The sequence below is a fragment of the Hesperophylax consimilis genome, chromosome 1 (genome assembly GCF_061612785.1).
Source record: "Hesperophylax consimilis isolate HC1 chromosome 1, BYU_Hcon_1.0, whole genome shotgun sequence".
Classification (NCBI taxonomy): Eukaryota; Metazoa; Arthropoda; class Insecta; order Trichoptera; family Limnephilidae; genus Hesperophylax; species Hesperophylax consimilis.
This window is the reverse complement of record NC_142836.1, coordinates 37,678,703-37,695,875: the sequence shown is the minus strand read 5'-3', so window position 1 is coordinate 37,695,875 and position 17,173 is coordinate 37,678,703. Positions and strand designations below refer to the sequence as shown.

Below are 17,173 nucleotides of genomic sequence, written 5' to 3'. Positions count from 1 at the left end.
TTGTGGATGCTTATTTATATTCCCTACTAGCTACACCCTACCACGCGTTGCTGTGGCGCAGTCTATCTGTGCAGATACTGAAACAATAGCACATGTTACTTTTACATCCAACAGATGGCGATGTTTAAAAAAAATATAGGTATATAAAAACAAATGCAAAGTTGTGTCAAAATTTCAAAGCAATTGGTGAAGAACTTTTGAATATTTAAGATTTTGAACCAACAAACATTGACATTTTTTATTTATATAGATTATGTATAATTCAATTGAATCTCAATGTGTTAATAAATCTAAAACAATCCGATGATTTTCAAATGTCTAATAAAACTGGAGCGGCTCTGCTCGGCAGGAAATGCAGCAAGAATGAACGAAAGCCGACCATCAACGAGGCTTCTCATACCCAACAACGGAGTGTAGGGAGGTCTGAGTTTGTGGTGTGAAGGCAAACGCACAGTGGCGTGCCGATATGATGTAATCAGGATAGGCAGTAGAATAAACAGTGAATTAATTGATATTATTAAAATACCCAGACAACACGAGCAAGGTTTCGCTAAGAATAGCTCTAAGTTGCTGGCTGCAGTCAATATTGGTTAGGATTACCTAAGCCACAACAAATATTCAAATAACTGATTTATTTATGCATATTACACGTCAATTACTGATGCAAAAAAACGCTTTCTCCTCATGGTCTTCGGGATATTCCCAACCCCAACTCACACTTCTCGTCGAGGCACAACCGGTTTCCTGGCTTAGGGGCGCGGAACCTGATTCTCGTGAAGCCAATCCAACGCCCAGCTTTCTCTCCCTAGGTCTGCCTGTTAGTGGGTATCGACACCCCCTTCACCACAGAAAGAGGCGCATACTTTACCATTTTTCTTTTTTGTTCTTTTTGTAGGTGGCTGTGTATTATTTTAATTCTTCTCTACCTATTGTTGACATTTTGTAAATGTGTTTTTATTATATTAACCAAGTAGAATAGAACTTACTAAAATTATTAAAAAACAGCACTTGCATACTGCGAATAACATCGTATGCATGGACATTTTGGAGGTCTTGTTTTGAAATTTTAAATGTAGACTCGTTTTTTTCAAAAAAATTAGCGTCCTTGCGAGAGCTCTGAAGGGGTACCATCAGTACCTAAAACAGGGCGGGGAAGTGGTGGGCCTCCTCCAAAATGATGCAAAATTTCCATATTTTTCCGCAAAATAAACACAGACAATATTTTGAAAGACAGTCAACATATATTATCATTACTTCGTTAGTAGACTTGTACCAATTTATTAATTGATTGCTATATTTGTTGGCATTGCCGAAACGCACAGCCTTTTAGACACTAACGTAAACGAGTCATCCCTTGACGAACAACATGTACATTTTTGTATAGAATAGAGTCGAAACTTAAATATCTAAGTATACATAATTTTGCATACTTAGTTCCTGCCTTTGACATATTATTGCAGTGTAGTCGAAGAGGCGCACGCGGTGCTGCGTTTCGTGGTTGAAATTTTTAAAGTGAAGATAGATTTCTTGTAGTAATTCCATACTTTTTATTTTTATATGAATAAGGTAGTGCAGGCAGTGCTTATGTACCTAAAAATGTACGAAAAAAAAAACACTAGAATAAGTGATCAGGTAAGAGTAGTTTGGCAATGAACGGGACTAGTAAGACTGTAACTAAAACACTCTAGCAACATGGTAACCATGTCTAGTCTTACTCAATGCATAAAAATATTTTGAAAAAATATATTCATAAAGATCGACTGATGCTGATTCTTTATACAATATAATTAATAAATCGCTATTCAAAACCATAAGAGACTTAAATGCCCTGTTCCCTGTTTGGTCTGAAGGTTCTGACAGTACCTAAAACTCCCTCGTGAGTCGATCTGTCACGAGCATGAAGAATTTGTGCGATGTAGCGTTACCTGGAATTACATACTCATCACCACTAAAGTACTATTTTTATTTTAAAAGTATATGTTCATGTATTTTTTTTTAATTCTTGTTACATTTATTTTGAGATTTGTTGATTTCAAACCGACCTGCAGAATGGCCTCACTCTCAAACAACAAAACCTACGAATATATGACATCATGTGTACCCTGTCAGATTTCAAACGTTTTGGCAGGCTTTAAAATACAAAGTTTATATTATTTTAACTATGAAAATGACATTTATAAATAATAAAATCAAAAATACTGGTTTCTTAGAAAGTACTCATAAAAAATAATGAACCAGAAAGTTTTGAACTGTATTTTGTTAGAATTTCCGAATCGCCTCGAAACCTAAAAACTAGACAGAAATAGAACAAGGACTGATGTCTTCTATAAAATGGTTTGTTTGCAGATATTTTTTGCATGAATTGTCACCTCAGAATTCATAGGGCAAGCCGGTGATTTTAAATTATGTAAGAATGTAATTAAAAAATGCACATTAATGAAAAGGTTCAAATGAAATAATGAGAAAAAAAGACTAGTTAAATTATTTATTGATAAATAAATGGTGTTTATAAAACGTTATATTATGACTGTTTGTAAGGCCATTTTTAAAACATTAATTCCTTTAGTTTTCTCTAACATAATGCCCAAGAGATTTACTGCTGGCTCTCGCTTTGGCTAAGTCCACCTCTGGGTAGGCAGCCTGAAGTTTTTCCATGTCCATATTGGGGAATCTCTTGATCAACTGCTTGACATGGTTCCGATCCCTACCTTTACGACGACTGGATTCTTTTGTAATTTTTTCTCTGAATAAGGAAACGAATTTTCTAACAGCATATCCTCCATAGTGGGACTGTCCAGGCTTGGGAACCTCTCCAAATGCCCACCGAGGCATTAGATGTTCCTTCAGATTTATCCTTGACTTGAGTCCAAATGCGTTGGACATAACCTTGGCTGGCCTTTCTCCAGAATTGCCTGTTTCTAACATATGGTAAGCCTTATTCCGCTCTCGCACCACGGTTTCTAGATTCTTCATTGACTCCTCAACTTTGTCAATGCGTTCAGGATTAGGAAATAGTCTGATCATTTCGTTACATTCATGCTCCATGGTCTTCAACATATTTCGCTCCTTCAGTAAAATAAACCATAATTTATGTAAATCAGAATTTGATTTAATCCTCAGCTCCTCTGCCTTCCATGATCTGCCAACTTGAATTTCGCTTTCTCCCCAATTTTTTTTATCATCAAAGAATTCCATTAAATCATTTCTTATACAAGTGGTTTGGAAACCACTGCTGGAGATTTTGAAAGGTTGTACTTTCAATAAATTAAAATTAACCTGCTTATGAGAAAGTGAACGAAGATGGGGAAGAATTCTCAACGATCCAAAAAGCGAATGTAAAGCCATTTTATCAGAACTCCAATCTGGGAACTTTTGAGTAGCTTGTGCTAGTGAAACGTTTCACTTAAAACTTGTTATATCACTGCTTTATAAATATGCATTTTTGAAAAATTATACATGAAAACGTCAGTGCCGCAATCAACACGAGCATAACACGAGATTTTATTTTTTAGTGAACCATAAATAAACCACTCAAAGTTGATATTTTACCACAAACAATAAAATAGATAGAATTTTGAATTTTCTTTGCCTAAACGGTCTCATCTATGAGCGCCTCACTTCCGTAAAGGCGGTATCAGACGGTTCATACGGGTGAACGTTCGTTGATCGAAGAATTTTATTAAAAAGAAACCATAGATTTTAAGAACTGTGTTGGGATCATAGAGGTGTTATATATCATTGGTTGGGATCTTCAAATACATTATTGAGAGAACTAGCCGAAAAAGATCCCGAACTGGATAGATCTTTAACTCGATAGTTCTCACGTAAGTGAGAACATCATAACGCAAAAATAAAATAAAAAAATCATGCTTTAACCATCTTCGGGTGGATAAAAGTCAATTTTAAAAACTGCTACTACTTGTTGCACCGTAAATAAAGAAAGAAGATACTCTAAAGTTGTCGAATTCCACTTCATGCAAAGGCTCTTTAAAACTTGTCACACCCACCACCGTCGACGTTTTCTTTGCTTCTTTTAAATACAATTCTTCGATCAAATCAAATGGTCACATATGATAGTGGGAAAGGGCGGACGAATTTTCATTTCTTTATCATTCTGTATGTGCCGTGTGAACGCGGAATGAAATAATTAACGCTCACTCGAGTGAACTGACTAATGCCGCTTTAACGTCTCGCCACCGTATTTGTCAAATTTACGCTTGTATTCAGTTTTTCAGAATTAAATCTCTTGATTTTCTTCGAGCCGTCATTCGAGTCATATTATCATCGAAGATTGTGATTTAACCGTGTGAATATCTTATATTGTGAGTGGTTTATTTATGCTTATATTATTGTAACTGCCAAAATCGGGCTGTGTATGGGCTGTGTCTATGATTGTCCTCAGTTTTGTTTATGCTAAAACGTTTTCCTAAATTTCTTTTGGCTGAATAATGTCAGAATCTAAAGAAGGTAAGAAATTATTATAATTCATTCAAAGAATGCTGTATTTTATAGTTAATATAATATATATGAGAGTTGACCTATTTAAAAAATAAATGAGATAAAGTAATATTGGATAGTTATGGAGAAAATTATAATATTTCCGTATGAGTGAATACTGTGGGCATCTATTGTATTTTGGCGATGAGACAACTGATCTTTGGGAAGAATGTTTATTTGAACTAGGTTTTTGGTTAAATATGTATTATTTTGATGCCATATTGCAAAATTATTAAACTTAAATATCGGGTAGGTTAAGGTTTGAATCATACGACAACTAACCATGAATATGCCGATTAGAGCAAATAATGTTTTTGGAATACGAACTTTGGATTTGATCGGGGTATGTTATGTTTATTTGACGCTTTGTTTTCATGTCAAAGCGTCTTCTCGTCTTGGTTGCTAGTAATACATTGGCCACCCCACCACTGCATTAGTTGTTCTGGAATGTTTATTTCCAATTATTTGTAGCATTTTTCGAAAGGGTGTATGCTTTGCTGTCCATAAGATTTAAACAGTCAAATGTTTTAAAGGATGTGCCTGTAATTGTAGTTTTACATGTATAGTTGGTTTTTTTCAGATAAGCCCCTGACTGCGGCCCGAGGAACATGGGGAAGCGTGTTGGCTGCCCCTCGCCTTGTTCCCACTCCTCGTCTCCCTCAGGCTAACTCCACCACTTCAGGTAAGCCTAATTTTTTTGTAAATTCTACCCTGAATAGTATTTATATCTCATATTTGCGCAAAGGTTAATGTTTTTCGTAAAACACAAGCATTTTAAAAATTATTTACAAATGGTATGTGTATTGCATTGTTGAAGTAATCAGTTTTTTCTTGCCATTCAAGAACATTGTGATCTTTTTAATTTCTTGTCTTACAGTGAACATTGTGAATTTCTAGTTTTACGTGCTCCACAACTGAAGGCGGGCAGCAATCCTTTTGTCAGAGTTCCTACGCGAGATTTGGAATGCAACAACACTGTGGGAGCGACCACCTTATCCTCGGAAGATAAGAATTCCACATCCTGGGGGGAGGACTCCAAGGATGAAAAGAAGAGTGAAGAAACAGCTGTTCCAAAGTTTCTGCCTCTCCACACATCCAGAGAAAGCATCAGCTTTGCAGGAGGAACTGTTCCCGAGGCTACTCCAGAAGGAAGAACCAGAACTTCAAACTTTGTTTTCGGCCAGAACCTGCAGGACAGAGTTGCCAATTCGGACCAAGGGAATCTCAGCAACAAATCCGAACATCCTGCAACTAATGGCTCCTCGGAACTTTTGTTTTCGTCTCCGTTCCACTCCACCCCTGATTCTCTGAACTCTAAGCCAAAGGTATTTAATGTTTTCTCATTTTGATTGATGTTGTCGATGCAAAGGCATTGGGATATTAACTTACTGTTGTGTATGTAATCCATCGGTGGCTATCCCAGTTAGTATGTGGATGTTGCGTATGTGATCCATGTAATTTCACTAAAACATACCGTCGCTGGGCCCGTAATACCTCCAATGTGAAAAAAAAAAAAATTTACAGGAGAGTGACCAAAACCAATTTTGAAGCAGGAAAATGAAGGTGGACCTCTAAATGATATTTATTTATTTTAATAATTATTATTAACCCTAGAGTAGTCACGCCTTTCTGTGAAACGTGAGTAGTCGCGTGGGGAGCATTTTGCCGCCCGTATTAAAATGCATTTTTTGCACATTTGTAGTTAAACAAACTTATGTTAGTAAAAGGCTCAAAATGAAACATAAACGTTTAGAAAAAAGTTATATTTATTCAAGTAACATAATTAGTGTAAAATAAAAAATAGCTAAAAATCAACACAAATTTATATGTTTCCACCATCTCCATCATGTGTTTTAACGAAAAAAATTTTGACACATATACGTACAGTGTTCGTTGCACAGTAATTTTGCACTCTTTTTTAGTCAAACACAATAAAAAATCAGAGCATTTCAACATTCTTATGTTTGTACATAAGTAAATACATAAATTGTACTTACGTTGAGTAGCCACGCAGTGATAAATTTTCCACCGCGCACAACTTGCAGGTAGCAACCCTTTTTTTCCACAGTAGCCCGCGCACTGACTGTCTTCAAACTTACATTACGAGTACGTGAGGATCGGAGGGGCAGCTAATAGTACGCTTGACCTCGACGAGTGCATAGTTTACAAAATAATAACACTTATTTGCAGAGGGTGGCAAAATGCTCATAGCGTGATCGCTCTAGTGTTAATGCACACTGTAAATAAAAAGAAATGGAAGTCTCTGCTTAAAACTCTCCTGTAAAATTTAAATTCTTTTACAATGGAGGTATTATGGGTCCATTGACGATACATTGTGTCAAAACGGGTCGCTTGGTGGGATAGCTTGTGTTGAAAATGTTACGTAACAAAACTGTACATCTGTGTGTGACTATTTGTGAAATACGTTTAATGTAAGTTTTTTTAATGTTCGTTCTTGTAAACTCCAGGATGAACTGGGCTCTTCAGAGGCATCTTCAGCCAGCAGTGTGTGGGGCCGAGTCCCCGAGACCCCCCCGCTTCCCCCAGCGCCCCCGCCGGGCCCCATCCTCACGGGAGAGGAAGGAGAAACCAATGTGTACCAGGTAAATACTTTCAGATTATTCGTCAAGAGAATGTCTTTTCGGTTTTCCGTATTGGTGGCTTTCTCCAGTTTGTCTATTTTGGTACCGATTTTCCCACAGTTTAAGATGGTAGACATTATTTGACGTCTGTCATCTCATTGTTTTACATAAATATATTACGTGAAAATATTGCGTGTTTATTTTGTTTTATATTAAAAACATTAAAAGAAGACTACAACAGGTGTTCATTACTGATGGTGCCTAGAACAGTAATTTACTATGTTCAACACGTATTTGATGATTTGACATTTTGTTTTTAGGAAATAATACACAAGAACTTTACATGCGTACTGTTAACTCATAGAATAAAGAATATCTATATTTTGTGTTCACTTCATATTGTAGAATATTTTGAATGACAGAGACAGGGTTGTGACAGCTATTGCTTTGGCATCTACGCTGCCGTGATTTGGTGGTTCCGCTTCATATCGTATCGATCAAGATACGGTAATCAGGCAGGCAATTTGGCCAAGGGATAGATTATTCATGTTGGTTTTCTATTCATTGCTAGTGATAATTAATATTGTTTTTTGCTTTAACAAGAACCAATCTGCCTCATGATATTGAGGCTTTTACAATAAGTATACATACTGACATTTCTTTTCATTGAGTGTTTGTTCCTTATTGTATTTGTTATCTTTTAGGTTAACTGCCGATTGTTTGCATTTGAAGGCGGACAGTGGAAGGAGCGTTGCCGCGGTCAGCTCCGACTAAATGACTCCGACATTGGATCCCGTCTCGTCTGCCGCGCCACCGGCTCTCTCCGAGTCCTACTCAACACAAAGGTAATACTTCTGTCCATGTCATCATCAGGGGCTATTAATGATGTCCATACTGTTTTAGAAGCACACACTGACTAGACTGCAGAAGTAAAATGAAGCAAGCGTTTTATAAATATATATTTACTTACTAACGTGGTGAAAATTTTATTCAATTTATAAACGACCGTGTATGTGGAATCCTTACTAATTTAAACGTAAAATGGAAACTGACATAAAAAAGTTGACAAAAAAAAAAAAATTTTAGTCCAGTCAAGGGAGGTTATAATCTAATATATAATCTGAAATAATAATTTTGGAATTTTTCCAAGGTATTTTGAATGTTCTATATATTTCTTAGTTTTAGATGTAGTAAAAAAAATCTATTTTAGAAACTAGACAAAATTCTTTTTTAAATTTTTGTATTTGAAATTTTTATTTTAAAAGTTGAAAAAAATAGATTTAATCAAAACATTGAAAAATTTCTGTGAATCAAAAACTCAAAGAAAACAATCCTCTTATTTAAGGATTTTGCAAGATTCACTTCACTTTTTATCTTGTTTATACAATTAATAATTATAATATGTAATATTTTCCAGAGAATAACGAAAAAATCAGACATTTGGGATCCATTTTGTGATCAAAATAAATTGTTGATTTTTTTGACTTTGTATTTATCTACACGTGCGTAAGGCAATTATGTTACTAAACAACATCACTTTCATGGAAGTTTTCTTAAATTCACGCGGTAAAAGTTAATTAAAAAATAATAAGTCCAATGTCAATACATTGCTTTTTCCGATAAGATGAATCTATATTATTCACAATATGACATTATTAGTGGATTAAACAAGACGAAAAATAACACAAATATGTAATACTAAATAAAACAGTGATTTGGTCATTAGAATAGAAATTATTATTAAAAACATGATTTTAATCACAAATGCCAAATCAACACAGTAATTCGCGGGGAAACTGACGTACATGGCGCGCATGTGTGAAAGTAGCGTAATCACAAGTCTGAAAAATGCGATGTTACAAGACTATTACTTTTATTATATTGTTACGAGATAATTAGTAGTATGTAATTCGAAAAAGAATGTGTACAGTCTTTGTTTTTGCACAATGTGCAACAAAAACACCGTTTAACGGTTGTGAAGTGATTTTTTTTATTCGTAAGACCGCTATTATTTAATTTATTTAATATTTTAGGTATGGGGAGAAATGTCCGTAGAACGCGCTGGCTCCAAATCGCTAAGAGTAACCGCTACAGATTCCCAAAATCAAGTCAAAGTTTTCCTCGTCATGGTGAGTTTATTTTATAATTTTCATTTTTTCTATCATTGAAGTTTTGTTAACTTCATTGCAAACTATATATCATGCTTTTTTATTCCATTTACAGGCCAGCCCTGATGAAATTGGTCAACTCCACAAATCACTGAGCACAAGAGTAACGCAAGCCAAACTGAGAGAAGAAACGAGCGCAGTTTTGAAAGTCACGGAAGCTGTGACCGTGGCTGAGGATTCGCCCATTTCAGAGATGGAACCCGACACCTGCGCCCCCGACACGGCAGAAGACAACCAGTCGGACACAGGGTCTCAAGACGGTCTAGAGGCCCAGACCGCAGGGAACCCGGTTGTCATCGTTTCGGCTGAGGACGATGAAGATTCCAACCAAAGCAGCGTGTTGAAGCGCCCCCTAGACTCGGAAGACCACCACGAACAATCTAAAAAAGCGTGTACAGAATCTATATCTAATGTACCTCAGTTATTAAATAAATAGCGAATCATTCCATTACTATTGACTTTCTAGTTTTTAAATTCTGTACGACTATTAGTTTAAGGTTTAACGTGAAAGTGTCAGCGTAGTGGAAAAGTACGTTCAAATAAAATATTTTTTGTAAATAAATATTTTTGATTAATGTTGCAATCTTCCTCGAGGATTGTTACAGCCGGGTAAAGCCTATACAGATTGTTGCAACTAATTTTGAAGTTAAATAGCATTGTTTTATATGGCATGTTGAACTACAGCTTTTTAAATGTAGTACATAGTTCACGAAGAAAGATAAATTATGTAAAACAAATATTCTGATTATCTGATGTATTTAATTTAATAGAGAAAGATTTTTCATGTTTACAATAGTTTTGTTTACAATTCATTACTGAAAATTGTTTTCTGATTGTAATTTATTAAACTAAGTAACACTGAACTGTAATCTTTTCATTTTTGTAAAAGCCGAATTACACGGACCGTATTTCAAATGCATACATGCTGTGAAATGTGATTGCGTCAAGTCCAGGACCCCTATCCCTCACGCATATTGTTCTGCTTCCTGCACGGGGATTTCGAATAGCCCGAGAAGTTTAACCATTCGGTTGGAGTTCAGTCATTCCTCAACCATACATACTACAAAAGGCGATCACTGGCAGTATAAGGTCTATTCACATCTACCGGCACAGTGAGTGGCAGACAATGCGAGACGCAAGTAGTCATCAATAATCACTGCATCAGCAGCTGAGTATAACACTGGGTGGGCGAAGTTCGTGCGAACGCTGTATCAATTCATCTGAAATTCAAATTAAAACAAATTCTAATACATAATAAGATAATCTAACAATATTCACCGTGAATTTAAGAATTTTTGTGAAACTGATTACAAACGCAGTGTTGTAATCAGCTGTTGATGCGGCGCCATTTTAGTTGCTTTTGTGCTGTGTGATCAATAAAATTTAAATAGACCATTAAAGGCTTTATTTACTACTCATTAACACTGCTACGGGTAACACTTTTTCTTTTAGTATTGCAGAACAGTTATGTGATTTATAGCTATTATTTCTCTTATTTTCAGATGATTCTTTGAACCTGGGTTCAATCATCTATTCAAGTACTTCTGTAAATAAAGCTTTTGAACAATTTTGGAAACAGACTCTTTGTGTAATCAAGGGACACAGAATACATTGCAAAACAAACAAAAAATCTTTAGATTTAAATTCTATTCATAAGCAGTTGTAGATAGAAGTTTTTTTTCTTCTTTTTTTTGGTTTTTTTCAGGGCCTGTGTCATCATTGGCAATGGTTTTGGGATGCCGTGCATTCTGATGTTCTGCTGATGATACATTTAGGAGAGGCTTGCGGTCCATAGATTTAAAAAAAATGAACTTCACTCCTACTGTCTGTATGGCGTATAATAGTACTGCGTCAAAATATAACTATCTAGCTGTTGACAATAATTAGCATCAACAGTTATAACATAATTCCGATATGCAGATATTATTCAACGCAGCGAACAAGTCAACTGGCTATGTACCTATTGTTATTGCATTGGCGCCTAAAAAATAAAAAGTGTTAACAGACTCTTCACGAACGTATGCAAAATTTGGAATGATCTTTTCGTTATGTACCTTCCTACTAGATGTTTTTTTTAGGATTTTCCTATCCAATACGGCTGATATACAGTGCTAATCGTCAAGCAAATTTATCAATGGCATGCAAAATTATAAGTTCGCTGGCTAATGGCTATGTACCTATTGTTTTAGCACTATTGGTGTCTAATAAATAAAAAGGTGTTTCAGTTTAGACGTGGACGATATTGTGCATAATTTTGGAATGGTCTTTTAGATATATACCTTCGTACAAGACGTCTTTTTGGATTTTTCTATCCGTTACTGCCAACACATAGAGCACATCAAGAAAATATATAATGGTAAGCAGAGAGTAGCACTTTTAGACGTTTTAGCGTAATTATTTTACTAATATTTTCCAACGCCTAATGTTTTGAACGTACCCAATGTGTCTTCAACAGTTTCGACTTTCAGCGTTATAACGGGATTATTATTACTCGTTTATTTTGGCTGTACCGACTTGTCGATGGCATATTCCATCTGTTTTTTAGTTTACTAATAATATTATTGTTTTACTTTGGAAGTACCTACCTATCATGCAAATAATTCAATTAAATGTAACATGGCATCTTTAAATAGTATAAAATAAAGTCGCTATCCGCATCTGTCTGTTTGTGCGCTTAGTTCTTATAAACTACTCGAATTTTGATAGGGTCTTCACATCATTTAGAGAATTTCTTCCGGAAGGTTTATATATATATATATATGATATATGCATATTAATCTTAAAAGGCCTATAAAATAGTCTGCGATGGTATATGTCTATCTCCTAAGGATAACCCCCAGAAACGTCAGCTAGTTTATTAATAATTTTATGTTTTAATAGTTGGTGTTAGTAAAGGAATATATATTTTTTCAATAAAAAATATGACCTAAAGTATTAGGTTTACTACATAAATATTTTATTTATTTATTTTCATTATTGGTACATGTTATTATTTTTCTTAAAAAATACCTTATCTTATTTCAACATTGAACATTATATTCTTACGAATAACGGTGAAACAAATCAGAAGTGTTGAAATATTTAGACCTACTTTTTACAATGTTAATGCTTTACGATTATAATGTTAATTTGTGTCAACAGTACCTACTAGGTATAACTATAAAATATTAATAAAATAGTTGGAGAATGAGTAGAGCATCCCCTTATTCCACCCCTTAATGCAGCGCGGGCAACGCCAGAAACTATTCATAATAAAATAACAAATTATACAACACTGTGAAATAAACTATCAGCGAACAGTTCTATCGATGTGGTTACATCTTGTCCGGGGGTAAAGTGCACTTACTTCGAGAGGTGATTATCTATAAATCCTCATGGGAATAGCAAAAAATCAATAAAAATGCAAAAATAAGTTCTTTCAATTTAATGGCCTAGTGCTATTAACAAGAACATATTTAAACAACGATATACATACAAATATATATTTTATTTTTTCTTCATTTTACGTCTGTAGGGCTTTTACTTAAGGCCCCGTAGTAAGCGTTCAAAAATGGTTTGAAAGGGAGATATGTAAATACGAATGTTAGAGAGAGTGCTATTAAAAAAAGATAACAATTAAGCGAAAATGGAGAAAATATTTAATAAAACACAACTCTTTAGAAATAGAGCAAAAATCTCTCGACAGATGCTTTAGTTTTATTTAAAGATACACTGTGAATTTTTTCATGCCTATAACATATTAAATAACAGAAAAAAGTGTTTTTAATGATTTTCGGAGCTTACTTTGCCTTTTTTTTCTGTCGAGGGAATTTCATATAATTAACATTTCGTTATAACAAATGTACAGATATTAATATATTTATTTTTATTGGAACTAAGAGACTTATAGTGAAAATTTTTATAAATCGCTAGAAATTGCGAATGCGGGGCTTAAGTATATCGACCCCTTCTACGTAAACTAACGTAACCCACAAAATGCGGGGCTTAAGTATTTCGACCCCTTCCACGTAAACTATCGTAACCCACCAAATGCGGGGGCTTAATTATATAGACACCTTCTACTTAAACTATCGTAACCCACAAAATGTGGGGGCTTAAGTATATCGACCCCTAAAACTTAAACTATCGTAACCCACATTGGGAATGCGGGGGCTTAAGTATATCGACCCCTTCCACGTAAACTATCGTAACCCACCAAATGCGGGGGCTTAATTATATAGACCCCTTCTACTTAAACTATCGTAACCCACAAAATGGCGATTTTGAGTTTTTAATGTCTTTTTGTTTTAGCTGTACAAATTTTATGTGGGAATTAACAAAAAAAATATGTAAGCAGATTTTTTTGCGCTGTCATTTATCGTAACTACTTTGTGCTATATGAGAAAAAAACTTTAAACTGCTCTCCTCAACAATCAGGGTTATGAAGATACGATGTTTGTATATTTTTGAGATTATTAATAATTTAGAACATGTGAAAGAAATAATAAAAATAAAATTACGATGGAAAAAAAATACAAGAAACAAAAATAAAAAATACAGAGATTATATGGATTTACAAATATACAACCGAAGGGTCAAGATGAGGGTTGAAAGGGTTGGATTTTAATATGATCCACAAAATTCACCATGTCAATATCAATTATGTATTGATTTCCCGTGGTTTATTAAGAATTTCTTCAAATGATTGGTAATTATTGCAGGCCCTACGAATGAATTAAAAAGGTTTCGGAGAATGAGTAATATAGTTGCGCTTATGCATACTGCAGTAGAAAGAGTACTGTGCCTTGTTATTTTGGGTACCTATGTGTAAGTTTAAAAGTTTCAGGAGTTCGGAAGAGTCTTATTTAAAGTTTAGTATTTTAAATAAGAAAGTTAAATAATTTATTTTGCATCTGTCGTCTAATCTATTAATTTTTAGAGTATTTAATGGAAAAGGATAATTTAATTTCAAATTTATAAAACGTAGATTTTTTTTAATATTCGCTAAATGTTATTAATATGAATTTTGTAAGAGGGAGACCAAACTATTGAGTTGTATTCGATTAGGCTTTCTGACTTATTCACAATTTCATGGATGTGGCTAGCAAAGTTTAGTTTTCATCCAAAATGATAACAAGATCTCTCAACTTGGAAAACAACTGCGATAAGTATACGGGTGCAATTGGATCAGTCGCTCCGGGTGATTAACTGATAATACCTGACACCTAATCCTGTATACATTAGCGAACCGAATTTGTTGCTTCGTTCCTTTCCAATAATTCGTGACTTGGCTCGTGCTTCGTTTCGTACATGTAAACGTAGCATAACATATCGCCCTTTAGATTTTTTTTTCACAATAACTGCGCCATGCAAAAATTAAAAATCATCAAAATAGGTATAATTAATTAGAGTGATCACTCTTGGCGCGAACAGACACGCCTAGTTACCTAGGTAGGCAACACAATGTAGGTATTTACTGGTTTTAACAAGAAGGAACCAAAGTAAGTACCAAGAGATGTTCTTCGACGTTTTCCTTGTTTTTCAAAAGAGGGATCGCGATAAACTTTAATTACATGCTTTCAATATGTTGTACTTTAATACTTACTAAAACCACAGTATATTATGGTTTTTTTTTGATCATCATCTACGTACAAAAAAATTCGTTTAAAGTAGGTACTACAAGCTTTCGCGGTAAATTACTTTTGGGCAAATGCTTTTTGAATGACAAAAATTCATTGGTTTTACCGTGGGCGCATTATTACGACTATGAATTCTATGATTTACTAGCGGAAGTCTCCGGCGTTGACCGGGCTTTAAGTAGATTTTTGCGAAATCAGGCTTGGACAATAACCTTTGTCTTGTTTTGTAGGTCAAGTGTGCAAAATTTCATCAGTCTCTGAAGAAAACTGTAGATTTCTATAGAAATCAAATCCACGCCGCCGCTCGTTGTCCACCACGCGGCCGCCCGTTTGCCCGTTACAAACACACATACACTCTCCTTTATACAGGGTGTCCGGAAACTCGTAGTACAAGCGGGAAACTGGTGAATCTACATCACATTTGGAGTCGATTTTGTAGTATACTTTTTTTTTATTTGAGCTTTCGTTATCGAGTAAATCGAGTTTGAAGATGATTTTTTTTTTTTTTTTTTTAATCAAATTCTTATAAATTATTACTGAAGATCAAAGTACCCAACTAATCAAAACTATTTGAAAGTAAAAAAAATGAAGAAACTCGGATTTGAAGCATTATTTTGAAATCACCCTTCATTTAACCCGGTGTAATCATAAAATATTTCTGCTCTGCAGGGTTAAAACATCTGTTATTCAACCCTAAACACCAGAAAAAGCTTTAACCCTAAAATAGCCGAAAAATATATTTTTTTGGTTTTTTTTTTTTTTTTTTTGAAAATGCTCAAATCAAAAAACTTTATGTTTTTTTGGGTTCCCCATGTGGTGTAGATTCTCCAGTTTCCCGCTTGTACTACGAGTTTCCGGACACCGTGTATAAATACTAGCTGGATTCATGCAAAGTTTTTAGAAATTTCATAACCTTCCTATTGTTTTGAAGGTCTAGTGCAAAATTTCATCAACATCGGAATAAAACTGTAGATTTTTATACAAGCCAAATCCATGCCGCCACAAACGGACACTCTCCTTTATATATTAGACGAAAGACTAGCAGAAGTACCCGGCAATGTCCGGGTTTTATTCTGCTTTATGGTGATGGGAAAAGAGGATGGGATGGTTTTCCAAAATTTCTCATAGACAATGACCTTCTTCATGTTTTACAGGTTAAGTATGCAAAATTTCATAAATCAAATCCACGCTGCCCGCCCGCCACAGACACTCTTATTAATGTATTAATAAATATGTCTCTCCCTTCAGCCTAGCAAAATTCTCAATTGTTGTATGTTGCGAAATGCGAATGATAAAAAAATTTAAGAATTTACTGAATTAGTATTGTTCCTTAAATTCAAGTTCAACTCCATTTACCTATTTTAAATCGTTCTTGCAATCCGATTTCAAATCCATTTCGTGACTAAAACCTGATAAAATCACGACCGGAGTATAAAAGCATTGATTATTCATATTATAGTTTAGGTTACTTCTAACAATATAATATAATATTCTATATGAATCGATTGCTAACAAGCTACTAGAACTAGATATTTAGGAGTCTTTTATATGACAGTTATAATAAAATATTAGTCAGGAAGGTATCTATCTAAAAAAATGTTTTCATTATACGTAGGTAGCTTCATAAATTTTTTGACTTGTGCCTTTTTAACAAAACTACGATTTCGGCTTCTGATTTCAACCGATATTACTACCATGGCTTCTGTTTTTAAGTCCCATTGTATGATTTGCGCGTGCTTGTACCAAGTTGCAAAATTCGCGTGTTACTTTTTAAATAATATTGACGTAAATTGAACTTGACTAAAATCCCCAAAAATGAAAATGAGTGGTCTTTCGTATAAAACACCCGAGCATTGAATACGATCACGTAAAGCTTATCGATTTCTAAACCAGTTATATTCAACTTTTTTTCTTCAAAATTTTCATTAACCCCACAGGAGGCCCACGGGAAAAAAAATTCCCTCAGGATCTGTGTCAGCTTTTGGGTTGCTGTGTGGAGGGTATTTTAAAGGAATCACTCTTTCAATCAATCGGAAGAAGTTCTGGGAATGAAAAGGGTATGAGGGTTGGGGAATCTGGGTGCCAGTGTGTCCAGGAGTGACGAACGTTGAAATTCATCTCTCCCTCCGCCGTGCACGGCGATGGGTCGAGAGAGTTCGGCTGGATAGGTTAAAGAGTCTCCTTCAACCGGCCTTTCCCCACCCGGTCCGCCACGCAGTTGGTAAGGGTAGACGCATCGGCCGCCAAGAACTGAACAAACCTCACCCCATGAACTCGGGCACCTATGCTAAGTCACATAGGATGAGCT

At 34.9% G+C, this 17,173-nt stretch overlaps 2 protein-coding genes across 2 annotated transcripts; one reads left to right on the top strand and one right to left on the bottom strand.

Annotated features, from left to right (window-relative positions):
* Positions 1–2,471: 2,471 nt before the first annotated feature.
* mRpL47 (mitochondrial ribosomal protein L47) lies at positions 2,472–3,496 on the bottom strand. The gene has a single exon (XM_089638629.1). It carries the CDS (start codon positions 3,343–3,345, stop codon positions 2,563–2,565), a length of 783 nt encoding a protein of 260 aa, XP_089494755.1. The 5' UTR covers positions 3,346–3,496; the 3' UTR covers positions 2,472–2,562.
* An 891-nt stretch (positions 3,497–4,387) lies between these two features.
* RanBP3 (ran-binding protein 3) lies at positions 4,388–10,104 on the top strand. The gene is made up of 7 exons (XM_089638619.1): positions 4,388–4,467; positions 5,078–5,179; positions 5,395–5,822; positions 6,966–7,100; positions 7,784–7,924; positions 9,113–9,208; positions 9,303–10,104. The coding sequence occupies exons 1-7, from the start codon at positions 4,449–4,451 to the stop codon at positions 9,681–9,683; spliced, it is 1,302 nt and encodes a 433-aa protein (XP_089494745.1). The 5' UTR covers positions 4,388–4,448; the 3' UTR covers positions 9,684–10,104.
* Positions 10,105–17,173: the final 7,069 nt, after the last annotated feature.